Genomic DNA, 27,406 nt, shown 5'->3' with positions numbered 1-27,406 from the left:
TGGCAACTCTGTTCAACGGGACACGACACCGAATCTTACTTACATATGGGGATCCTTGATCGCAATGTGGAACAACACCCTCACAGGCTACCACACTTTTCTTACCACTGCTCTGCATACCACAGCATTCAAGCACCGCCGAAATTCTGTGTGTATTAGGAACTGGTCCCGGGTGAGACAGGTGCAACAGGCTGCCCCCGTTGCCTCCACACTGCTGGAATGGATTGATGGGCTGCATTTTTGTGTTCACGATCACACTACATAGACTTGGACAAGCGCGTCAGATGAACCACCCGATCAACATCTCCTGCATCTTTGGGATGCTTGACAAGGCCTTCTGAAATGATGGCGATGCAACAAAAGCAACCGTCGTCTACTTGCTTGAATTAACTGGCTTAATGAAGAAGTCATCGATTATTCCGACACACTTACGTGAGATAGCTTGCTTCACACTTGCGACTGTCTAGCCACTACCATGCATCTCAGCTCTGCATGGCATCTCCTCTGCTCCCTACTTAATCCTGCGGCCGGATGCGCAAGCAGCCAGCACGCTCAACGCAAGATCCTCAACTCTTATGACACAGTGGAAGCTCTCTATCATGATCTCCTGGACACCTACGTTACCCCATACGATAAACCAGCATACCCAGATTACACAGAACCGCCCCTCAATCAATCCCAATCTTTTGTATCCTTTCACTCTTCATGAACTCCACACAGCTGTTTCATATCTCCGAAGTAATACCTGTCTGGGTCAAGACAAAGTCTCCAATCGTTACCTTCTCAATCTCGCCGACTCAGATTACGATTTCTTAAACCGCCATCATCCCACATGTGTACATCTTCGCGGAAGAACAGCCTCTGTGATGTCACAGGTGGGGTGGCCATCGCAACAACTCTCACACTGTGTAGTCCGGCCCTCCTCCCCACCCTTTCCCCCCCAACATCCACCAATCTATCCCCTACCTCTACGGCTGCTTGGTTGACTCTCATAGCATTATTCATGGCTCACCAGGACATGGTAAGCTTCATCGCAGAAGCGATAAAAGGCATGCCCTGCGGGACCCTGGACTGGAGAGCCCTCTACACAGCTGCTCTTATTAATAAAATGTATCATCTTTTGCGAAAATCCAGGATACCTCTGCACATAGGACACATCCGGAGTTTCACAATGCTGACCCTTCATGCCTAGGGAACAGTAATCTTGGAGGCTGAGGCAGTAATCACAACTTCATGACTGGACGTCATAGGTGACATGCACATCACTTCGCTGCACTAAGATGTGATGCTGCCGTTCATGCACCCATACATGCCATCAGTGCAGCTATGCAGTGCACATCGACATCAGGCAAAGGAACTCTTGACCTGAATTTTCCTCTGTCACCTTCACATTGCCCATCGATACCTTTGCGAGTGGAGGCGGGGCTAGTATTTGGTTGTCAAATGAGGTAGGAGTAAAGGTCAAATGAAAAGACGCTGAAGACAGGAACACAATTGTAGGACCTATTTACGGTGCTTAAGGTGGTCATGCGACATGACATAGACAGGACAGGGGCTGATCGGCATTGATCTGTGCTTGTGATGCTGCGTACCGTATGACATCGATGAAGCTAGTTGCTTCACTGACGCTGCCATGAAGTGATCATGGCACCGTAGTCATGCCATCGAGTGAAGAGGCAAATTTCACATCATGGCACTTTTTATTGTATTTTTAGCCACTGTGGCTGGTGTGCTCCGATGTACGTCATTATCAACATTAGCATTTTCAGAAGCTGAGGGGGAAGGCAATGGCTGCATGCCCTAATCATGTTTTTTCTGGGTCCAATAGAGCCAGAGGAGGAAGTGGCAGCCGTAGACACTGCAGATGCCACAGCAGCGGCTGACCTGCAGACGACACCGGCGCAGGCAGCCGGGCGCCGTACACGCAAACCCGTCCAGCCTTTGGGGGGCGTGGTGACGCGAAGGACCTCAGCTCGACAGGTAAGCAGAGCGCACAAGGCCAGAAAATTGAAATTTGGTTGAAACACTATACATAGGGTTCCTCGTTTTCAAGTAAACTCTGGTAATTTCCTGTTTCTTGCACGTCAGGCAAGTTTTATCAAAGTTGGGTTAACTGTTTAATGATGGCACATAGAAATACCTCAGAAAAATGCCGATTTTCTCTCTCAATGTGCATAATACATTGAGAATAAGCATAATCAACAAAAAGAAAAAATATTTTGTGGTAACTTTTTCAGCAATAGGAGGGAAACACCAGGTAGATAATTCGAAGTGGTCTCTGCCCCAAGCTATGTATGGCATTGTTGGGAATTTATGTAGACAGCTCTCATTGAATGCGAACCATGGGTCTTCATTTCATTTGTACATCTATATCACGTTTGATACCACTGCAGCTTTAGATGTTGCATCGGCTTGTCTCCTCTGCATGAGCTTTCAAAACAAAGCGAATCGCTTGCCAATCCTCTTCCTGCTCAACCTGTGTTCTTGCTCTAAAGCAACACATGATGCTTGCTGCCTGTCATTCAGTGTTGGCTGAAGGCATTTAGTCGGATAGTTCGTACTCAATAACAAAACTGAGAAAGAAGAAAAAACATTGCTGTATGTTGCCTGGAAGCAACATTCATAACGTATTCGTCAATGGTCGCTTTCGGTGAGTGCTTAATGGCCGGATGAGCTGATTGGCTAGTTGAGCACTATGTGACGTGGAAGTGGTATCGCTGAAAGTGATTGTTCAAAATATATCCCATGATTTTTCCGTGAAGTTTGCTCTTTCGTAAAGCCAGAATTCTCCCCACAGTGGGTGGCAGGGGTAATGCTGTCACCACTCCAGTTTACCACCCAACCTTTGAAAGGGGTCCGTGTCATTAGGATGATCGATCTGGCCAAAACTAAAAAATTTTCTCGTCTTTTTTTTTTTTCATGCTCCTCAGTTATGTCTTTATCACTATGGGAAATCATAATAAAAAAAGTGAAGTAGAAGGTGAGGAAATTGCACTTTCCTGGTGTGCTGTCAACAAAAATCGGGTAGAAAATTGGCCATCCGCAGGCGCCATCGCACAGTGAAATGCGCTGCTTTCCGTTGATGCAACACAACTTTTTTGGTACCATCATAAAGAGGATAGATGGGAGCTTCAGAAAGACACAACACCCAAAATTGCTGTGCAAAAACAAAAGAAGTGAGGGCAAAGAGGGAAAGCTGGCATTGCGATTCTATACTGCTACCATATGTATCAAGGAAGCACTCTTATTGACTGATGCAAATTTCAATTGCCAGCACATGCTTTGCACGCATTTTGGAAAAGGTTAGCTTTGTAATTAATTGTCTCAGAGATGTTTAAGAAAAAAAATGTGGAGTTTCACATACGAAATGCACCAGATTATGAGGCATGCCATGGTGTGGGAATCCGGAATTGTTTTGACCACATGGGGTTCTAACATGCATTTAATGTGAGTGCACGAGCATTTCTGCTGTGGGAGGAGTTGCGAAGACGTAGCCGCCGTATCCACGGTTTATTTAGGCCGGCCAGCCATGGCGCAGGAGGATCTCGCGAGAGGCCGACACCGCGGTTGCCCAGGTCGAGCGCCTAGCTTGTTCTATTTTTGCACTTCCTGCACATGAGCCCATCTTCTTCACCTGCTTTGGAGACGATATTCGCGCCGCTGCAGGGCTCCCCTCCTAGTGTGAAGCGTGATTGAAATAAATTCCAATGGTAAAGTCCAGGGGAAGTGTGCAGATGGGGTCGTTGTTGGTAGTGTCATCATCATCATCAGCCTATTTTATGTGCACTGCAGGACGAAGGCCTCTCCCTGCGATCTCCACTAACATCTCTCCTGTGCCAACTGATTCCAACTAGCGCCCGCAGATTTCCTAATTTCATCGCTCCACGTAGTCTTCTGCCGTTCCCTACTGCGCTTCCCTTCTCTTGGCACCCATTCCGTGACCCTAATCGTCCGCCGGTTATCTAACCTGCGCATTATGTGACCTGCCCAGCTCCATTTTTTTCTCTTAATGCCAATTAGAATATCGGCTATACCTGTTTGCTCTACAATCCAAACTGCTTTCTTTCTGTCTCTTAGTGTTATGCAAAGCATTCTTCGTTCCATCGCTCATTGCGTGGTCCTTAACTTGTTCTCAAGCGTCTTTGTCAGTCTCCAAGTTTCTGCCCCATATGTCAGCACTGGTAAAATGCATTGATAGTACACCTTCCTTTTTAATGATAATGGTCAGCTTCCAGCCAGGAGCTGACAATGTCAGGTTCATGCAATCCGAGGGAGATGTAGCAGGCAGCACCGGCAGTGTAGGTTGTGAGTGAAGCACAGCCACAGTGATGCCATAGTGTGATATCACAACTTGCCACAAGTTCTTATAGGTGCCTGGGCCTGCACCAGTCGGAGCTCCAAAAGTAGACTGTTTGGCACCTCGAGACTTGCGTGGAGATAGTGGAGAGAGTGCAAGTGTTGGTAGCTCATGTTGTTGACGAAGACATGATTCTCGAGATGAAGAAACCAGGGCAGAGCAGCTCCTGTAAAAGCTCGGTTGGTCATGCATCCGTGGAAGGTGTGAGCACAGATGCATTGAAAGGCTCGCCTGCTGCTGCTTGCAGAGAAATCTCGAATCCCGATATGCGTCGGGGTTGCAGAGGTCGCTTAAGGCATCGTGTGTTTGTCGTGTTGCCGCACCTGCGAGTGTGAAATTTGCGCCTAGTAGAGTCAGTGGGAGAGCCTCTGAATCAGTGGCTAGTGAGGTGCCCCCGAACAGAAAGTGGACAGCTTGTGGGAAGGTTGTGTGTTCGTGTCATGCCCGGGTCACCAATTTGTGGGAGGCGGCGCGAAGAGGTAGCCGCCGTAGCCATGGTTTATTTAGGCCGGTCAGCCATGGTGCAGCGGAATCTCAGGAGAGGCCGACACCATGGCCGCTCAGGTCAAGCACGCTAGTTTGTTCTATCCTCACGCTACCATCGCGTGAGCCCATCTTCCTCGCCTGCTTTGGAGGCCCATTAAAATGTGGCTGCCATAGAACTCGAAATTGCAGAAAGGTTGTATTAGAGATAAAATCAAAAGAAAAGAAATAAAACTTAGCTGCATGTTTAAGCCTCCCTTTTCCGGTTGCAAGATGTCCGCACCTCAAAATTTTCTTGGAAGAACCCTGCATAAAGGGTAGTAATAAAATCTGGTGTTACAAAAGTAATGAACGCTGCCCACCTTGTGTGAGCACCTGAACCAAGAGAATGCTTCGAAAGGTCCGCGGGTTGAACTCTCAGTGTAAGAAGGAACTGGAGAGGATGAAAACAGAATGGGCCAATGCATTGAAGAAGGAAGGGGAAAGGAATTGCACCACTGGCCCTGTGGGGATGCTTGAGCTCAAAAAAAAAAAAGTGTTGGCTGAAGTCGAGATGTAAATGTCCCTCATCCAAACCAAACTCTCTAAAGCAGTGAAACCTGAGGTGTCGGCCGTGAGCTTAGACTGTTAGCATGGCTGAGGTTGGCTTGCCAGCATTGTGTTGTGATTTGTTGCTCTTATTTCATTCTCAAAAAATATGTTCTCACTTGTTTTAAGGCAGAGGCTGTGTTTTTGACAAAATGATGCATTGTGTGCCTTGGTCACATTGACGTGGGCACATTAATCTTGCATTAGGCACCATTATCTTAACGTTGCAAATAATTTTGACATGTAGCATCAGTGCTGTGTATTTTTATGGAATAAATCCAGTGTTCTGCTGGTGCTGAGCATCCTCGTATTGCTTGTAGTACTTGCCAACTGTGAACAGAGTGTGCAATCATCACGCTTCACCGGTGCAATGTGTTTAAGAAAAATAACTCTACATATCTTAGCCTTAGTTCAACAAGTTAACTGACAGACTTCCATAATGTGCAGTTAATGTAAATGGATTTTATAGCTACGTTTGCTGAGAAAGAATCTCGCTTGTGACAAAACTCGGGCACCATAACCAATGAGGATCAATATTAGTATATTAAAATATCTTACATTCCAGAATATTTGGTTCTGTATGCAGCTCTTTTTTATTATCTGTATTGATTCAGTTTGCCATGTTTTTTTTTTTTTGGCTATGTGTTTCTTTTTTACAACTTATTCTAAGCATATTCAATTTGCTGGTAGTTCCCTTCCTATTCAACTGCACCCCAACGAGTGCCATTCACTTGGAACAGGTTTGAAACGTATTCAGAGGTGATTGCTTCCTCCTGGGTCTGAAATACCAATGATTCCTTAACATTAAAACTTCAAGACATTCAGATCCTGTAGAACATTCGACAAAGTCACGAGTTGCAGGATTAAGGCTGTTTCCAACATATTACAGAAGCTTACCATTGAGAAAGACAGTTCGTGGGATGGTTGGTAGGAGCAAATGGTTAAATCTGTAAAAGCTTTTAAGTAAAGTTCTTGGACGTCATAGTCTAATGTTTGAATAGCTTGCCAACATTCTCATTAATGCAGAAGTTGCCATCAATTGTCACCCATTGAGTATGACTGTGAGGAGCTTTGAGGAAAAGAAATTCTGACATTGTCTCATGTGATAGCAGGAAAAAGAAGAAGAAAAAAACAACAACAGGAGATCGCATTGCGTGAGGCAAGAGTTGCTTTTGTGCCCTCTTCTACTGCTATCAACATTGGGCACTGCTGGGGATAGTTGTAATCACTCCCTAATATGTTTTGGAGATGATAGCAAAAAAAAATTTATTTGCTACAGCTGTGGTCAGCGCACTTACCACCGCCAGACCTGTCTCAATATTGAGAACTTTGTCATCATGTACAAAGACTTTAAAAATGGTAAACAGCTCAAATTACTGAGGTGTTCAAAAGATGAGACGAAGCTGTGTGGTTAAGCCATTGAGTAGCAGAATTTTTTGATGGCCAGAACAACTTCTGTGCCTCCTAAAGACTAACATGAAATGGGAGAGACTTATTCAGTGCTCAGCACGTTCGAAAAATAGGGCAATAAATTTCTCCCAGTTGCGACGAAAGGCAGAAAAGCCAAAGAGGGTTAAGCGACACGCCACTGACAACTGCAGCTCGAGCCCAGTTGTGAGGGTTAACCAAAGCCGGAAGTTCCTAGAAAGCAGGAATGCAAGGAATGTCAACTTGCCACATCGAGGGTAGATGTCTGCTGGCAACCTACGGTCATTCTGGAGGGAAAGCTCATGCTAAGAAGGCACATTGTGGGAACTTCTTGTTAATATAGTTTACTTTGCATTCTGTGGAAGTTGATCGTGTGACTTCTCTCATGTTAAGTTAAAGAACCTGTTGTCCTCTCTCGTGCAACAAAAATGGTACATTTACAGCCATCGCCACTCTGAGTGCATTGTGGGAAAAAGAAACTCGCACAAAAAGCCAATCACATATCCCCTTCAGTGACGAATTGTGGTCTGTCAATAAATTTGTCAAAGTTGCATAATTTTATTCCAAGGCCAAGAAGGTAAAGGTGGCAGAATGCCTTTCAGCATTTCCTAGTGAACTCCTCGTAATTGGAGAGTAATGAAGTCTTCACTTAGTGTACAAACAGTCGTGTTGTGTTTCTGTTTAACAATATTTGACTCGCCAGCTTATAGCACATCTACAATTAATACGGTAGCACGTTCAGCAAAGTGCTATTGGGTAAGCAGACTGCAGTGAAATGGAGGACCATTGGGTAAACAGTGTGTTCGATGTACAGCAGAATGTGTGTGGTTTGTTTCTTACGACAGCTTAACGGAACTGGCAAAAGAAAAAAAAAAGAATTTGCACATGCGTGCATGCACCATGACTGAAGGGGACATGTTAAGCAGTAGCTCATTGGTCAGCACACCTGGCTCCCAACGCACCTTGCCCCAGCGGCAGGACTCCGATATCCACTTGTGGCACTGGTAGGCAAATTATCACTTTTCTTCGGCTTAATGGGGAGGCTGAAACTGGGCATGAGAAGGTGGCCCAACAATGGTGGCATAGCAGAGTAGACAAGACAGATAGAGCAGCAATAAAGAGTTCAAGGCACATTTTGGTTGGGCTAGGGTTGGAAGTGCGCCGTCAACTGTAATTTCGAATGAAGTCACGAAATTTAGCATAACGTGCATGTTCACTGGCAACCGAACACGCAGCCATTGACATGCATTGGCTAGTGCCTAGCCCTGGAACCGAAGCCTAAGCGATCCCTTTCAGCGTGGTCTTTGGAGTGTGGGTGTGTTTGGTGGCATAATTGTAACTATCGTGCTAGAAAATGAAAACAGTATTGTGCTTTATGTTTTGTTTTATATAAGTGTTATGTGTTTGCATACACGCAGACTAGCTAAACATGATTTGAACTGGTGCTTATTTCATGGATCAGTCGAGATGGAAAGCCGCGCTGATTAATTAAGGTCATACGGTCTGCCCAGTGTGTAGCTCATCAGTTTCATTATATATTTTAGCATTCAATTTTGCACCCTGTTGGTACATCTGCATTGTGTACCGGTTGAAAGCCATGCGTGCGACATTCTAAATCTATTTCGCATGTGCGCAGTTGACAGGATGATAGCACGGTATGCCGACAAACGACATGTTTTCCTTCGTGAAACTTCTTGGTCACAAATATCCAATGGCAACCGCAATCGTCAATCAAATTTGCACTCAGGCTAAGCTATTTTCTGCGCGGCCACACCACACAAGATCAGACTTTTGCAACTGCAGAAGGCAAGCCGAGGATGTAAAGTTCGGTATTTAGTCAACCTTAACGGCCAGATGGTGGTTGTGATTAATTAAATGTTTGGCAAAAGCGCAAACCTCCGAAATTGCCTGCCTGAAATTGTGCAGGAAAATGTTTAATTATCTAAATTTATAAATTTACCTAATGAGTGAGATAATAATGAAAAAGGTATGGATGACATTGAGAAATGAATGATAATAGCATTTAACGCATCGTAGGATTCGTAAAGACCTTTCCTTTATAACGACAAAGAAAGCCCATGTAATAAATGAATAATAATAATAATAAAGAAGCACTGCAACTATGACAGTGTTTCTGCCCACCAAAGATTGCATCAACCTTTATGCAAACCTCGTCGAAAGGGAGCACTGAAAACGAGCGTCCATGCTTTTTCTCGCTATGTCAGCAGTTCTTGGTGCGCATCTTTCGTAATTATCAAAGGTTGCATGGTGAGGTTGCATGATTTTGTAAATGTGCACTATTAGAACTGTTGCAAGACTGCATCCCAGGATTAAATGTTGTGGGGTTCTCCTCTGTGCTCTTGGGACAAAGGAACGACAACACAGTAGTGCAAACAATCACAAGGGCATTTATTGCACCTTTCATAGATCAATGCCTGCTTGCCGAGTCGCTATCCACAAAACATGCCGATGGGCGCGCGACAAATCTAGAAGTCCGACTCACCGCAACCGGAAAACGAGCGAATATGTTCGCCCCGAATATGTTCGTCCCAACGCCTGGTCGTTCGCGTGTTCGGTCACGCCAACGGTGGCGCATTCGAAGGCGGCCATGCGAGACGGTCTCGCAGAAGCATGGGTCGGCGCACGTGCGGCATGGCACGTCCGTCCCGCTTGCTGTCCCAAATCCAAGAGAGACCGCCTTGTCTTCCGGCGCCCAAGTAGCCCCGCCTGTCGGCGGCGTTAGCAGCGCAACACTCACGCCATCTCTCGCACTGCGCCCCAACCACATCAACCGCCGCGGGCATCAAGCAGGCCACGCGGCGAAGCCGCACTACAGGAGGCGTGCTATGCGGGAAAAACATCAGGGGATGCGCGAGAGTCGCGCATCCCCACAATGTTTATAATAAACACAATATACTAGATTACCACGTTTACGTCTGAGACCACGTTTTATTGCTGCTGTATGGACACATTTCATATGATTTCTTTTTATTTCGCATGCTTGTTTTTTCTTGCTTTTTGTTTTTGTCAGGGAAAAAAAGACCACACAAGACCCAAGTTGCTACATGTGCTGTTATCAGTCATTTCTCGACGTATTCCACAACCTTTGCATTGGCACCTTATTGAACAAGTAAGATAACAAATGTTAGCTGATTAAACTTCAATACCGTTGACTCTCGTTATAACGGACCCTGATAACCCGACAAGAAACGTCTGTTTTATCCAACGTCCATAACATCCGAAACGCCTCACTTCCGTAATTTTTGTCGCAAAAATTGAGTGACGAACGTCCAAAGTAAAAAAACAAAAAGTCGCAGTTTCGCCTGAAAGGCAAAGCATCGATTGCGATAGCAAATTAGGCAATACGTGTATAAGCGTGGCAGCAGCAGCGAGCGAATTGACCTTCCTGCTGTCTCTCACTTCAACGCAAACTTAACAGCAGCACAGCACACACGAAGCTGCCGGCACTGGGCACTCTTTGTTCACATCGCAGATCCCTTTGAAGAAGAGGCCAGAGTGGACGCGCACTTTGTCCACATTGCAGATAGCTTTCAAGAACGGTGACCGCGCCCTTAACAGCAGCCACTGCAGTAGAACCCCCTTTGTCTTTCCCTCCCCTCGCCTCCCACCCGTGCATCACGTGCAAATGATAGCGTGCTTCCGCCCCGCTTTCCTCCCTACCTTGCCCACAAGATAATGAGCCACGATCGTCGGCTGACCCTCGCAAGTCAGTTGCCAGCCCGTGTTGACATGGCAAAAGTACATTCTATACGGCACATTTTGACAAAAATTGCCGCTGATTTTGTCCGCTGTAGCCGATAGTCCATTGTAGCACGGTCCGTTCAAGCATACTTCGTTGCATTAATAAAATAGGTAGGACAAACTAAGGCTCTGGTTCGTTATATCCGAAAGTCTGCTGTTTGTGGGTCCGTTGTAACAAGCATAGACTGTATTAGTTGCTTGTTCACAATGAAAAAAAAAAAGAAAGAAAAATTTTCTCAACTAGCATTTACATAAGCCTATCAACATAGAGTGGGCACTGTTTGCGGAAAGCCCTCAATTATTTCTCTCTTGGCCACATTTAGTTGGCATATCCTGTACGCAACTTAATGGTGGCTTCTGAGGAACCCGTATGGGCTTCCTTTGTTGCTTCAGGCTGCAGTCGGGAGGGTGAAAATTTTTCCCTATCGTGAATTTCGCTCGCCTTGCCGGCTTCTGCAAAACTAGTTTGCCATGACCTAATAGTGTTCTGCAAAGCCAAATAGAGAACACATTTTCTTCATATGCCTGTATTTCACTCATATTGACCTTTACCAAGCTGCTCTAAGATGCGCATTTACTGTTCCGAAACGGACAATTCATGATCCGAGCCTGCTCCAAAGTGCCAAATTTGCTGCTCCCAGAGCTGCACCAAAATTTCCTTGGCCGCTTCCATTCCTGTTCGGCATTTATGATGTGTCTAGAAGGTGTTTCAAGACCCTCCATGGCTGCTTGGTGGCTGTGGTGTTGGGCTGCTAAGCATCAAGTCGCGGGATCGAATCCTGGCCACAGCGCCCGCATTTCAATGGGGGCAAAATGCGAAAACACCCGCGTTCTTAGATTTAGGTGCACGTTAAAGAACCCTAGGTGGTCCAAATTTTTCTAGAGTCTCCCACTACGGCATGCGTCATAATCAGACTGTGGTTTTGGCACGTAAAACCCCAAAATGTAGTTAATTAATATTAAGGTGTTTCAAGGTTCCTGAAGCTTGTAACGAGATGAGTGCCAAGAGCAAAGAGGAAATCTTTTTCATGTCTTGTGTGTAGCTAAAGAACACTAAAGGACAAGGGAGCCTGGCAAGTCATTAGGGGTTTCTAGAAGCTCAAGAACTGTTTCAGTGCAGCAGTGTGTGTGCAAACAACTTGCCTTTGTCTGCCTCCCACCAGGTAGCGTCGTCGGCATCCCGTGGGAGCGCGGCAACCGAAAGCAGCAACAGCACACCGCGACAAGGCGCACGCGCAACGCGGCAGGCGGGGCCTCGCACGCGAGCCACACCCGCCGCAGCCGCGGAGGCGGATGCACAGGCCGCCACCATGCCGCAGCGGGCTAGCGGCCGGGGCACCTGGAAGCGCAAGAAGTCTGACGCGGAAGAGCTCTCCACATCGGAGCCTGAGATGGAGCATGACGACTCCGATTCTGATCCGGTGTGGGTGCCAGATGCGACGACAGGCAGCAAAGGTGCGGCTGGGGCTGACGCGGACTCGCCAACAGTGGCGAACGACAGCGCAGAGCCCGTGCCAAAGGTGGCGCGTCGCGGGAAGCCGGCGAAGGCGAACAAGGCGAAAGCTGGAGCGCGGAAAAGCGCGGTAACAACAGTGAAGAAACCCAACGGAGCTTCAAAGGGCGAGGCTGGAGCAGGAGGAGGAGGAGGTGCGGCCAAAGGAGGGAGGCGCAGCACTGTGCGCAAGACGGAACCGGCGGCAAGCATCGACCTGGGCAGCGGCGTTGCATCACCAGACTCACTTCAGCTCAAGGTGGAACTGCCTGGTGAAAGCGAAGAGGTCAGTACCCGGCTTTTTCAATTGGGCCATGTGACATTGCGATTTATGCACTAGTAAGTGTCTGCTGTTTCTGTACTAGCTTGTTTGTTGTTGGCACCAGTAGGTATGGCGCTGTTCGCTCGGAAGGAAAATATTCTGCTAGGGCTAAAGCTCCCAAGCAGCCTAAATTCGGCATGGGGGCCTTGAAATTCATGCCAAGCTACTATCTTGATTTCTGACCAAAAATGGACAAATTATTTTTAACAACCCCAGTTTCCAACAAGTTTTACCTCCTCAGAACGAATAAAGACGCGCTGCTGAGCTTGAGATCATGGGTTCTGATCTTCAGGGCCACATTCCTACAGGGGAATAATGTAAAAATGCTCATGTTCTGTTCATGGGGTGGTCGAACCCTAGGGGCTCAATATTAATCTGGAGCCCCCTGCTATCACTTGCCTCGTAATCAGATCGTGGTTCTGGCATGTAAAACCCAAGAACTTTTTTTAAAACAAAGGACTACAAACTACAAAGGAAAAAAAAAGGCGGGGGGGGGGGTGGTGGTCATGAGAGCGATGCAACCTCAGCTGCTGCTGAATGACGCTTGTGAGTCCAGATGGTGTGGGTAAATTTCTCAGTGCATTAACAGCAGCTCTCTATGCGTGCTGCGACTTTGCCACTGCTCTTGTAAGTAAAATTTAGCCTGTGACCTGGAATGGAAAAAGCTGTATTATAACTGGTTATAGACTCTGGTTAATTCGATCCTGGCTTAAGGTCCCGGCCGGCATCCATGCATTTCTATGGTCCCAGACTTTTATTATTCTGACTCTAAAATTGGCTTTCGCCAGATAATTTGAACGTGACCAGTTGGCACGTGCATGCCAGAGCCCAATGGTGTCTCCAACACTGACCCCTTTTGTCTGTCTAGCGTCTGTCTCTACGGAGCTCAGGGGATAGTAAATGCGTTGAACACAGGCCAACTCGTAGAAAAGGCCTATTTTTGCACTGCCCTAGAAAGATTTTCAAGCAATAACTGTACCTCACAGTGCCTGATTATGGTATTTGCCCACTTTTGACATGTGCCTTTTCTTTTTGTTCTCTCCCTCTTTCTTTTTCAAAAAGTTTGCTCGAAAATTGCCTGTGTGGTGCAGTCAAACACAATGCCAAAACCACCTTTGCGGCATTCATAAGCTTTACTGCATAACACAGATGTATCGTGCCGAAATTGAACTTAGGAAACCTGGCAACCTGCAACACATATTAGACCTTTACCCATTTTTCTTGCTGAGAAATTGAGTGCGCTTTAGATTTTCACTTCTGTTTGGGAGCTTTAATGGTCATTTCTATGTCAGTTTTGTACTTTGTATGCGTAGAATGAGGAGCGCATTTGATTCGGGAGCTTGTTTTAGAATCGGAAAAGTACTGGCAAGTGAATCAGCGGTATGCTGTGGCAGTTCTTTTCTTTTTTTTTTTCACATATTGTTTAATTCAACTCACAGAATAATTCGATCAATTTAGACAGTCCCATCAAGGTCTGGTTAAGAGAAGTCTACTATAAATTTGTCTGAACTGTGTTACAATTCGAAAACAAAAAGAAGGGGGACTACTGCATACCAAACAGCCTTTTGTTTACCGTTGCATATCCTCTGTCCTGTTCTGCGATACAGTGGGCAGCACTACACCAACTGGCCTGAAATGCTGCCCTTTATCAGCTAAGCTGTTTCACTTGTTACGTTTAACTATGGCCAATACTAGTAGTATTCCAGGTTCTGACCTTTTACTGGAAACTTTCATTCCGAAACGAAATGCCCAGTCGCTGACCGGATGGTCTTCCGGTTTAATAGGCGCGGCGGCAACGCTGTGTGCAGGGCGGCCTCAGCGGTGGGGTCAAGCGGGACTACACGCGCCGGCCCGCGACCAACACCAGCTCGTGGCGGACGCCGGTGCCAGTTGTGGTGACGGAGCCGGGCGCGGCCAACACATCTGGAGAGCTGCAGCCGGGCGACTACATCATCGCAGTGGCCGACGTGCACCGTGCACGGCCACCCATCTGGCGCATTGAGGGACGGTCGCTGCTGCAGCGCTTCGAGGCCCTTGAGACCGGCGAGGAGACCCTCCTCTACCGAAACAGCTCCTCCGTGAGTGCCTGCTGCGGTAGCGACTGTAGGGTTTCATCACAAGAACACCAGAGGGAAATTTAGTGCTTGTGTCTGTGCATGGCATAGGTTGGCATACCCGCTCACGACTGCACTGACTCGTATTCCCTCCACATGCACCTCACAGGTGTGAAACAAGCATTCAGTGAGTGATGAAAGGTACGAGTGGACATGAGTATAAACAGCAGTGAGTGCCAGTTAACATGTGTGCAAACAAAATTCAGTGATGGTGATTTTGAGTGGGTGTGAGTAGGAATGTGTGTGACTGTTGGCGACTCTGGGTGGACATGAGGATGAGCATGAGCATGAGTCAGTGCCGGTAAATGTAAAATGGAAGTGACAATGAAAATGAGACAGTGTTGGGGAGTACGAGTGGGTGTCAGTGGGAATCTGAGTGAGTGCCGACAAATGGGAGTACACACAAGTGTGACTGGGTTCATCGCCTGCGAAAATATGGGTGATTGAGTATCTGCTTATTTTGCTGGTCGTTGATGCCTGACACCTATGCTGCACTTCACCTGGCATGTCTAAGAATGGCATCGGAGCTGTCTTGCCATGCATTTCGCTGTATTTATAGGTTTGCGTTCTTGACAATGAACGCCCTCAGAAGTTGGCAGGTTGAATGTTTTGCCATTTATTAAGGCTCTGTACAGTCGGATTTTATCATAACGAAATTGTGTCAGATATGAAAATGCCTTCGTTATATCTGATATTTTTTATACGCATACAGCATAAGACTGCTTATAACGCAAGTCGCCATGGTCACAAATTATCTGGTACCACACTATAACCAAGACATTTTTCAGAGGCTGTTGTACGTGCAAAACATGTAGGCCAAGCAGCCCCCTGTGTCTGGAAATCAAAGCATACGACCGGGATGTGCCCTCAATTTCGTTGCCAAGATGGCTCCTCCATTTCCTAAGTACCGTACAGTCACAGCAGTGTATTTTGTTGACTCTGCACCAAATCACAACTTTGGCCGCCGTTTCCAGACAAGAGGGCACAGGCTACGCCTAGCCTGCGGGGTTGCCAGGCAGTACGTCATCGGAAGAAGCTCGCTTTTGATATGTGTTCATACTCATAGACAAATACACGTTGATCTGGCATGACGTCACGTGCACAGGCTGCACTGATGGCAGCGCTCCTGAAGTGAAGTTCATGGCTGGTCGTCTGGCAACTACCCTGAACATACATAGCAAGAGTTTGTATGTGGCCGTACTGGTATAGTGATAGTTTCCTACAAAAGTTCTGGTCAGAACAGTGAAAGCTCGCACATGGACAATGTTCCAAACCAATGAATTTGTGGAACACAGTTTAAACTGACAGCATTGCAGAGTCTAGGTCGCATGCACGATATCTGCACTTCATGACGACGTAAATCACTGTGGGCAAACACGAAACACATTTATGGCCTCAAGTGATTTTTCTGGGATGCCGGAGTTGAAAAAGAAAAAGGAACTACATACTGATCTCTCTATTAAAATTTTTTTCAGCTTGCCCGATAATTCAGCCAATTTTGCAACCCCCTACCCTGTCGGAAAAAATCAGTCGGTGGCTGCACTTTCCACACACAAACTGAAGAGCCAAAGAGCGTCAATTTTCGATACAGACCACGCATGGTTAGCTAGCAGCCGGAGCAAAAGGCTTCTCCATCACATAGGCAACCTGCCGCGCGCCTTTTAAGCACCTCCCCTATTCCCCCCATTGTTGCTGTGATTTTTTTTTTCCTATCCACCCCCCCCCCCCTCAGTTTCTCTTCTTTATTTGCTTGCTCACTCCACGTCGCCACTTCCTTTGCATCACCCTTGTTGCTCTTCCCTCGTCCGACGCACCTCCTTGAGAAGGGCGCTTGCTGCCTCACTTGTGTGCGGGATTTTCCGGTAACCACTTTATAACTAGTATACCGTTTCATGGGGTTGCACTATAAGTGGTATGCAGATACATCTGTGGGAAGAGGAATGGGAGTCAGAATGGAAATACCGCATTTTGTCCAGTCCTACACTATAAGCGGTTATGTTACAAGTAGTACCTCGGGGAAAAAAATCACAATCGGGTCTATGCAAAAGAAACGCGAGAGGGCTGCCACTAACAGGCCACCAAAGGGTCTCCTGTAGATTTTGGTCAACCGTCGACATCTCGCCATGCCGGTGAGAAGCTTGGGAAGAACAATAAATTGAACATACACGCTCTGCACCACTACAAGTACGCCACCGCACAATCTGTGTTATTGCGCAGGATTGTCATGGTGGCCTTGCCAACTGTGGTCTAACCAAGCAAAGCCGCTACCCTAAACATGCACACCGCCTGTAGACTTTTTGGACACTGTGGAACCCCGCGTAGATCCATACTCTGCTACTATGCCCGTGTATCTGACCTCTCTCGATCGCCAGTAAGGTCTGCAACTACAAACGTATTGGCAGTGAGGTTCCCATAGCAACTTGTCACCAGCCACTCTGTCTGCTAGGCTTAACGAGCGCTGCTTCGTCAGGAGTCTGCAACCAAAGTTGTGGTTACGTATCAGTCGATCTGTTGGCGAAATTGTTATGGCCACCATGTTTGTGGCACGCACGCACTGTTCAGGCCCGAAACACCATGTGGCATCCAAAACGTCCGTTATTACCATTATACATTGGTGCTAAAGGTAGGTGGTGGTGCCGCAGGAATGTGCGGGACTGAAAAATGGGGTGTCTGGAAGATCGGGTCAGCGATTGTATCTGACATTTTTGCTACCATGATATGCATTTGTCAGAGCCCACATTACCAATTTCGTTTTAGTAGTAGAATGCTCCATTGAAATAGAGCGTGACCAACCAAATTTTATATTTGCTTTGTCATATCTGATTATTCGTTATGTTTGTATTTGTTATATTGAGGTTCTACTTTAGTTGTTTTTTCAGTGAATGACTAACCAACCTCAACCAGTCATAGGTGCAATCATTGACATCTCTCCTAGCTGCTTTAGGAACTCACTAATGTCAGCCCCCTCTCCATGCTACCTTCATTGATGAAAGTAGTGGTTGCAATGCTTTATGTATTTTTCAATGGTGCCCTCCTCTTCATCTATCACCATGTTCAGTTTAATGCACCAGTGTCCTTCATTATGGCATGCATATTGCCATGTGTTGTTATACTTTTTTTTAATGGTAATAAACACTGGATGATCAGCATTGTCAAGTTGTTGCTCAGTGCAAGGCATACCCTGCTGTATCCAAAATTTCTGGAATATTGTCCCAATCATAATACTTAAGCAATACTTAAACAAAAGGCAGAATGAATGCACTTCTTACCCATAAAATTTTTATTAATGAGATGTGTGTCATAAAAAAAGGTAAAAATTGCAAAAATCAAGATTGTAGGATAAAATTGAACAAAGTTTGTAAATACACGCTTTTATCTACTAAGAAAAAATGTAACAAAAATTATGAGATACGCAAAATGTACTTCCATCTAATTAGCACTATTTCCGAAAAAAATCAAAATTTTTTATTGAACAGGTATTTAACCACAAAAATTTAAGTGCAAGCACTACAGTTCTGTGTGCCAGGCTGCGGCCGTTGATATTCCGGGCTGGCTTGCGTCGTCGTCAGTCTCAGAGTTAAAGTTCGACGAAAAGGTAGCATCCTCAGACTCGCTGCTGCTCAATCCAAGGATACAGTCAGCCACAAATGCAACGGAATTGCGAGATCTGCAATGTTTCGAAGTGCACATGCCGCTCCTAGAGGCGGCCATTTTTGCTTTCTAGTTCGGCGAGTGCGAAAACATCAGCGTATGGTCAGAAATTACCACCTGGAGGAAAAAGGCGAACTGCTTAGGAAACAAAATAATAGTTCTCCTCCTTCACATCCGTTAGCAAAGTGTGTCTCTGAGTGGCGCGAGAAGTCTCGAAACCGGCATTTGAAACCAGAGTTAACAGGCTAATGATACCCAATGGGCGCGGTACGAAAAGAGTTAAATTTATTCGAAAAATGTGTCACGAAAATGCATTAGTTCTATTGGAACTCTGATGCTGCATTTATGAAGTCCAGATTATCCATAAAGTCCGAATTTCTGAGTCCGAAAGATCTGTCGGTGATTGTAGTAGGAGAGGTGTGTCTGGTGAGATTGTGCATGTGTTGCAAATAGTGTACATGTTTGAATGTAAGCAAGCATCCGGGATGACCCTGGAATGTGCTGTGTGAAACACATATATGTCTCGGACACACTTGATCCGGTAGAGTTGAGTCAGCGACTGACAGCTGTGCTCACCACCGTCATGATTGGAGTGTGGCTTGTCTTTGTGAGCTCAAATTCACCCAATGAAGAGTTAAAATTCCTAACTTGCACTTTTGGTAGTACTCAGTTGCTCACCGTCACTACAGTGTAACAGTATGGCTGTTTGTGCAGAGCCTCTAGAGGAGCCTCTCATTTGTTTTGATACAAGTGATCAGTGCCAGCTGTCGGGACTCATAACGTGCTGAAACTGTGTTGATGCAGTTTTCGGCGTGGAACCCGCTGGAGCAGTCCAAGTATGCCAACATCTCGGTGCGGGTGCACTCCAACAGCCGGTCAGCCACCGTTGTCGAAGTGCTCGAGATCCATGCCAGTCCCAGCTCCAGCCTCACCAAGTGAGAGTTCAGGGTGGCACGCTTTATTTTTCTTTCGTCCTTGGGACTTTGTTCTTGATTTCCTTGCGAGTTTCAATGTCCTCAAACTGCACATTGGGCTGCGAGGTGCACTGTAGCAGAGGGCTCTGTATTAATCTTTGCCGCCTGGCTTTTTTTAACATGCAACAAAATCCAAGTGTGCAAGCATTATTTGTGCTCTGCCCACATTGGAATACAGCTGCTTCAGATTAGTTTTAACATGGGGCATGTGCTCAGCAAGAAAATAGATCTTGCATATCCGGTTTTGTTATACAGGAAAACCTCGTTAAGTCGGATTTCGCTGGCCTGAGGATGTCTGAATTAACCAAATGTCAAATTATCAAGAGTATCAAGAAAACAAAACAGATGCTTACTTTGTCAGCGCACTTTTATTTGCTGAAGAAATCGGCAAATCCTGTTTTTATTTTGCACGAAAGCAGTGTGGAAGCTGCAGTTCTCATCTCATGACTGATTAGCCCACACACGGGTGAAAGCCTCGGGACTTCCTTCATAGCGCAGCCTCACCATGCTTCTTCATCTGAGTTGCGCTTTTCACTACTGCGCACACCTCCGAATTATTTTTTCACCAAGTCACTGCCCATTGCTATGTAGACTCTAGGTGCTTCATCCTTGACAGCTTTGCACTGAGTAAAAAATTCACCGACGATTACGATACTCCTTATTGTGAAATTTGAGCGCAGCTCTATACATGCTTTCATTTTGTGATATATTGAGGCAAAAAATATGAGAAAGACATGTAGCAGAGTCGGCAATCATCATAAATGTGATCTGCAGGTTAAGCACGTCAGCTTTTCTCGATGACTCGTCGAAGATTCCAGTGTAATCGCTGGTGCCGCTTGGCTTCCAGAAAGTTCTACACAATTTCCATTGCACATACAACCTGTTTACAAAACAATCGTGAACCACAACAATCGAAACAAGTGTGAACGAGACCAAACCAAGCAAAGCAAACAAGCGCGAGTGAGAGCGGACACAAGCAGACGATAATACGAAATGGTCTGGCAGGTCCGCATGAAGCCAGTTTCCCGGGCATACATCACTGAAGGGGCTGCCCTCATTGGTCTCTGCCATTTGTGGGTCACATCTTTCATCTGCCACTCCGCGTTCGCTCTTTCATCTTTCACTGTTGTGCTCGTGCATTTGGTTATGCCGCCACTGCCGCTCAATGCATTAGGAGCCGAGCTCTAAAACGCAACGACTGTTTGCCACAACCACTGTGGACAAAACCGCGGCTGCTGTCTGTGCAATCATGAACGGCAACCTTGCGGTTCTGAAGGCACGTGACCGAAAACTAATGCTTGCTGCAACTGTGGACGAAACCGCGGTCGCTATCGACGCATTTATGGATGGTGGCTACGCAGTCATGAAGGCACAAAGGTTACGCAGTGCTATGTGTGGCAGTGAACACTAGAATAAAGACTTTAAAGGCACAAATAAGCACCAAGCGTTCTGACATTGCTTTCATTCACTTATGATTTCTACTGATGACTATGGTGGTGCGGAATCCGTCACTTCGTTTTGGTGAACGCTGACGCCGTTTTTGCTCATTTGCGGCACTCCTGAGCGTTGTCCGAATCAACCTGTGTTTGGCCAAATACGTCTGAATTATCTGATTTTGCGAATTAACGAGGTGTTACTGTAGCAGTGGAGTACTCGCTGAAATAAACCATGCCCACCAAAATTTTCTGGCATTGTATGTCACCAGATTTACTTTATTATAGCCAATAATTCATTGTACAGTAGACTGCTGTTAACAGAGAGTTTTATAATAGAGTCCCCAAATGTTGTGGGGCCTCAAAGAAACAGCATCGAAGGCACTGCGCATACGCAATACACAAACTGCATTTGGGTTTTGCATTGGGAACGCTATTTCACCGATATAACGGGAGCCCAAATAGCGGCCCCGAAAGCTTTGCGTCAGCAAATATGGCAACACCCGTCGAAGCGACGGCTCTAACCTAGCACTAAACTGGGCTCGATTCGGGGTAACGCTTGAAGTTCGCAAACTAGGAGAAGTGACTGCAATTATCGCTTTCTCTCAACTAGCGTGTGTTACGCATATTCATTCACTAGATGCCGCTGATTCCAAATTCGGTTGTGGATGTTATGGCTCATAGGCCTAATACGGCTAAGCTTGGCTGGTGAAGGCACGTAAAGTTGGTTTGCTCAAAACTAAGTGCACCTAATCGTTTCCTGGTTACAGAGTAGCCTCTAAATACAGTAAAAGCTCGTTAATTCGAATTTCGGGATAATTCGAACTGTACGATTTGGTCCGGCCAAGCTTCATAGAAGTCCATGTATAAAAAAGCCCGTTAATTCGGACGTGAGTTGGTTCTGCACGGTTAATTCGAACTACGCGCCGCCGCGCCTGGGCGGCGTGCCGCCTGGCACATGGCCAGAGCAGGCCTTGTCGCGAGGCTGCAGCGGCTGAGTTGCCTCCAAAATGGGGAGAGAAGGAAAAAGCGGGTAAAACCGGTGCCAGCACCTGGCGCAGAGGCTGGAGGGCAAGGGGTGACAGCTGTGGCAACAGCTACGCCCTCTCTCTACCTCCGAGAACTGCGGTTTCCGGTTTTGAGCCGCCAATCTCAGAGGCCTAAGAATCTTGTCGTATAGCTGCAGTTGTTAACCGATGGATGGCGCAAACAGCACAAAAAATACAGCGAATCCAGTACATCGCAGCGCCGCTAGCGCTCGAGAATTGAACAAATAGGAGGAGCCTTCGTCAACGTCTTTGTCCTGAACTCGCGGTGGTCTCGGCCGCTTTCGGCAGCCTCGAGTTTTCTGGTTTTCGGCGCGCTTACGACCTTTGTTGTGCGGATCGCTTCAAAAGTTAGGCCTCGGTGGTGTGCTTCGCCGTGCTGACGTGCGGTTTCAGAATGGCGTGCGCTCTGAGCGCTTCTCCTCTGGATTAAGGAGATGCGTGCTCAGGACATACCGCTGAGTGGCCCCGTCATATTGGCGAAGGCAGCGGACTTCGCCCTTCGGCTGGGCTACGACGACTTCGCAGCTTCAGATGGGTGGCTGCACCACTTCCGTGAAAGGCGCCATGCCCTGCTGCTTCCTGGTCGCGGTGTCCTGTTTTTCTTCATTGCTTTCGTTAGTTCGAACTTCGTTTAATTCGAACTGAGATGGCGTCCCCTTGCGGTTCGAATTAGCGAGCTTTTACTCTATTAATTAAACGCGAATACACGCGTCAAAATTACTATTCCTATCATAAAATGGCATATTTTATTTAATTATTTCTAATAGCTTTTCTTCGACGCCGTAGTGGCGCTGTCAGTGCAAGACGCTATCCGCAAACTCAAAGCCCTATTCTAAGACTCTTCAATCCTGCGCGCCCCAACGCTGACACCCACAAAGCTCTTTGGGGCCCCGAACAATTGGGGCCCCTATTCTAAAACTCTCTAATTTGAAGTTGGTTAATTAGATCTTTTGTTTAATTTAACTGTACTGGAATGTCTGTGTGAATCCATACATTGCGGTAGAAGAAAAACTTTAGTTTGAATGCAAAAGCATGCTGATTCGGTTTAATTAGACTGTCACCCGTGCCCCCTCATGCGAGCAGGGGTTACTAAAAACTTGAAAACGCAAGAAATTCAGCAGACGGTGGTACTGGTTCTGTAGACGATGACAGTGACCTGGGAAATGTCTGTTTTGAAGATTTTGTCTGGGCTGGCGACTGCATTGAGGTCTGTGGGCCATTAACGCTGACATGTCTAGTTCTTGTAGTACATTAGAATCTTGTTGATACGTATTGGGAAAAAAAAACACAAGATAAACATGCTAACAGGCAGAACGTATGATCCGATGTCGCTAAAAAAAATTTGGGCTCAACTGTAACGTAACAGCTATGTAATGCGTAAACATTGCACGAATCATTGCAGTACGAGACAGCAGCGCACACCAAGCTGGTGTGGTGGCCCAAGACACGCGTCGTTCATTTTCCGGCTTTGGCAAAGCTTGTCTTTGCGCTCCTCTGATTCACCTGGGGTCAGCAGCTTCTTCGAGTGGGTCGTTTTGACGAAAAGTTTCAGAGTGCGTTTTCGGGGCACATTGTTACAGCACTAGACACCGACAAACCCGAGGCGCACGATGGTCAAGCTTGTGGGGGCCTGAGCGACTTTAGACGCGCGTTGTTATTTTTCCTATTGCAGTGTTTTAAGACTATGACATAAAACCAAAACAAAGTCAAGCTGGTGGGCAACGCAGGAATTCGATGCCACCAGAGCGAAACATGATGCTCGCATTGTGCCGCCTGCAGCAGGGCACAGCAGCGCATTTAAGTTATCGCCTATTCGCCTATTATCATATTTATTCAAATCTAGGCTGATAGTCTTTTTTTTTTTTTTGTCATATAGTAATCATATATCAAACTGTAGGCTTGGCTTATTTTCGATGATTAAAAAAACACGCTGCAGTTTTTCATTCACATTATTAAATATGATGCATAGCTAGCCCCATGTAGAAATATCGTATCACAGCCACTACTTTCTGCGCCACTAGCTAACTGAAGTACACGAGCAACGTCGCCATTTTGACCTGTGTCGTATCGGTGTGCGGTGTGGCGCATCTTAATGGCACCAAACAGGTGTTGTCACTATGCTGCCACTTTCAAATGAAAAGTTGTGCTAGCTGCAGAGGCATTGTCAAACGTTCAAGCCGGGCGGGATTTCGCCAGCTATGAGAAAAACCGGTGGAGGGGGAAATGGGAGACACTTTTTGTGTCTGCCGGCTGCAACAAGGAGACGACAGCATTAAAGGGAAGCTGAAACGGTTTTCAATTTCCATGAATTGCTGGGATTGGGAAGAACAGACCTAATAATTTACGGTTCCGAAATTTTTTTCTTCGTTTTGTTAATATAAGGGGCGGAAATCGCTTCCTAAATCACCCCCGCGGACACGCCCCCATCGCTTCCCGGAGCGCTGGGTGAGGTGGTTGCCAGAGGAGAGAACCGGCGACAGTGGCGTCACTGGCGGGGACCGAGCTGCCGGACCGGCGTGCTGGCATGCGCTGGCATGCCTCTTTCCGTCCTGCGCTTTACTGAACGACGCTACGAGAGATTTGCCGCCGCCGCCGCTCACGTTTGTTTTGCGATTTTCGTAAACTGTTCTTTCCTTCTGTGCTGCGTGAGTGCCTACAGCCAAGAGCGCCCAACATGCCCTCGTTCTGTGCAGCATTCAGCTGCGCGAACACACGCGGGCAAGACGATGTGGTGTTTCACAGGTTCCCGAAGGACAAGAAGCTTGCAGCGCAGTGCGGTGAGGAGAGATAAGTTCGTGCCGACGAAATCAACTGTGCTGTGCTCGGACCATTTCCGCGATAGCCGGATAGCCTTACGACAAATGCGGAAACGCGTTGTTCCTAGCGTTGCTATACTCCGTTTCATACATCAGGTGCAACGCTGTGGAGGCTTGAGATACTTCTTGCAGTGGCTGCGTTCGCACTTAGAAAAAGTTCGGTGTTTCTTAGTTAGTGCTTCGGCATTCTTCCAGCAGCAAGTTCCCAGTGACACTTTAGCGCATTTTTTCTCTCGTCATTGGAACGTGCAGCTACATGAAAAAAAAGCATACGTAACAGCTAAGATTTCCAACGCGCGAGAAGGTGCACACATCGCTCTCGCTTTTGGCACACTCAACATCGTCGTTGCCGCCGTTGCCGCCATCGTTTTCCATATCGGCTGTCGGTTCGAACATGTACGGCGAAAATACAAGCTGTCCGAGACAGCGAGAACGTTCCATAATGCTTACAACTCAGCTATGAAGCCAGAACAGAACAGCGTGCTACGCTCTGAAACGGCGGCGCCGACCGGCGACTGCCACCATTGACATCACAGCGTCTCCAACCAATCATGGGCAACAGCGGCGTTCGCGCGATACCCTGAGGCGCTGGTGCGCGTTTTCATGAAAAAACAGCTGCTTGCACTTGTTTCCGCCCTTTTTGAACGTGATATTCGTGTTCAGGGAACTCAAAACTGTAGAATGCCACAGAGAACTCGTATTTTTCGATAAGTGTTTCAGCTTCCCTTTAAGGAAGATGGTGACGTAGAATGAGCTCGGCATGTTCATATTCAATAATTGCTGTTTTCATTTCGTGAACGCTGTCCTCGCTTTTTTGTTCGGCCTACATTCAAGGTAAGTTTCTTTCTTTCTCTGTCTTCAAGCTTTCGGGAGTCTGCTTATAATCGGGGACGGCCTAGATTCAAGTAAGTACGATTAAAGCGTACAGTGCGCTTGCAAAGTTACTGAACCCCATAGGCTGTGAAGCATATAGGTGAACATGCTTATCACAATAGGGTTGGCGGCAATAGCTATGTGAATGCAATGTGTTGATGACCTGGGAGGAAATTTGCTGATACACCAGGATGGGAAACTGAGTGTGTGCCGACGTTTTCATGGGAAACAGGTGGGCAAGTACTGTATTGCTGGGGAGCTGTCACGACAAGCAATTACTGTTCTCGATTACGTACCTCACGCTTGTTCTTGTTTACAGGGTCGAAAAACGTATCATACAGTCGCAATTTGGCAGTGTACTGAACGTTGGGGCCACAAGGTTGTGTTTTCTGGGACTGTAAGGGGTAGTAAAAAAAAGTTGCGTAACTGCATTGGGTCATTTCTTGTGCTCTTAATTGCAAACATTGGCACCGGGAAATCGTACGTAACGCGACTGTATCAATGAGGTTCTGCTGTATTGTACTGAAGTAGGGTCTGTCGACGACAAAAAACTATTTCAAGCGTAAAAAGAAAAAAAGAAGCATTTGGATTGTTCATTTTGCCGTTGTTGTTCATTTGGCTTTTCGGACAATTGTACTAAATTCTGTGGTCCCGCAAGGGTCAAATTAATTTGAGTCAGCTGTATCCATGTTCACTGTACAGTTAAACCTGACTATATCGAATCCATTTACATTGAATTATCATTTTTATTAAACCATCTCTAAACACTGCAGAGCTGCAATAAGAACGCATAGCGAAATGTGTGGTTACATAGAGCAAAAAGAGCAGCCACTACTGATATATGGAATATTAAACAGTGTGAAACCGCTTCAGAAGTTGGCTTTCCCATGTGGCAGGCAGGGGAGCTGCCAACACCTCCTCAGAAGAAAAGAAATTTCGTCCAGCCGCACCTGTGCGGCTCTACCACGCCACAGCTAGCACCATGCAGCCCCCTTGAAAAATTTATCGTGGTCTGCCCTGCAATACTCGCTCCATTGTTTCAGTATGTTGTTTTCCCACTTGTTACCTTTGTTTTTGTGTAATGGCTGGTACAAAGCACCAGAATCTGCTGTTCACTACGAAGTTAGAAATTGTCGAGTTGGGCATGGTGAGAAAATAGATCTCGTGTTGTCACAGAATTCTGGGCTGAGATTAGGGAGGAAGCGATTGTTGCACCAGTTTCCACATTCCCATTGGCCACAGTGGACAGTCTTCCGACAAGTGCAATGAAGTCATCGCTGCTTTCAACAACAGTTTGGAACTAGTTGTCAACATTTCCAGAGGCTGTTCAGTGGTCAACGGCTTACAAGTTTGTGTCTGCGGGTGAAGGTGCTGCAACTGCGGAAGGACTTGAGGACGCGGTCGTGAGTCAGGACTTGAGGGAGGGAAACAGTGAGGACGGCTCTGATTTTGCACCCACCCGGCTTCAGTGTGATGCGTGTGGTCGCCTTGTTTCGGCACTTCTGCTCAAATGTGGAATCCACCTGCAGCTTCAGCTGCAGCCATCCACAGCTGGCACACGGAAAATTGCGTGCTCTCTTAGGCAAAGAAGAAAATGTTGAAGCACAACATTCAGGCCTATTACATGCCGCAGTAAGCTGAAGGCAACTCCTTTTCATCAATAAAAGGCTGTTAAAAATAATTTGTGCTTTTATGTTGTCAAATTCTGTAAATATCCTATATCGAATTACAGGATATATTGAACTGATACCCGTTTCTTTGCTACCATATCTACTGGTGTCTAGGCCGGCCCCGATTCTAAGCAGACTCCTGAATGTTCGAAGCCACAGAAAAAAAAAACACTTGCTCCGAATGTAGGCTGAACAAAAAGGTGAGGACAGTGTTCACAAAATGAAAACAGCATTTATTCATAATGAACATGCTGAGCTCACTCTATGTCATCATTGCTGCTAGCCTCATTGCTACGTGAGCTTTTGGAGGCCTACCACGTAAAGGAAAACGGCGATAGATGTGTTAACGACACTTCTGTCAAATTGTACCAAAAGGAAAAGATTTTACTGCGCA

General features: G+C 46.6%; 1 protein-coding gene across 1 annotated transcript in view; it reads left to right on the top strand.

Moving 5' to 3' along the window:
• The window catches only part of LOC135912840 (uncharacterized), a 65,295-nt gene that overhangs the window by 4,570 nt on the left and 33,319 nt on the right, over nt 1–27,406 (top strand). Inside the window, exons 2-5 of the mRNA XM_065445387.2 lie at nt 1,829–1,980; nt 11,782–12,396; nt 14,241–14,510; nt 19,002–19,132. Coding sequence (XP_065301459.1) covers nt 1,829–1,980; nt 11,782–12,396; nt 14,241–14,510; nt 19,002–19,132 — 1,168 coding nt within the window. The remainder of the gene's footprint in view (nt 1–1,828; nt 1,981–11,781; nt 12,397–14,240; nt 14,511–19,001; nt 19,133–27,406) is intronic.

This window comes from Dermacentor albipictus, chromosome 3, assembly GCF_038994185.2.
Source record: "Dermacentor albipictus isolate Rhodes 1998 colony chromosome 3, USDA_Dalb.pri_finalv2, whole genome shotgun sequence".
NCBI lineage: Eukaryota > Metazoa > Arthropoda > Arachnida > Ixodida > Ixodidae > Dermacentor > Dermacentor albipictus.
This window is presented reverse-complemented; position numbering and strand designations above follow the sequence as displayed.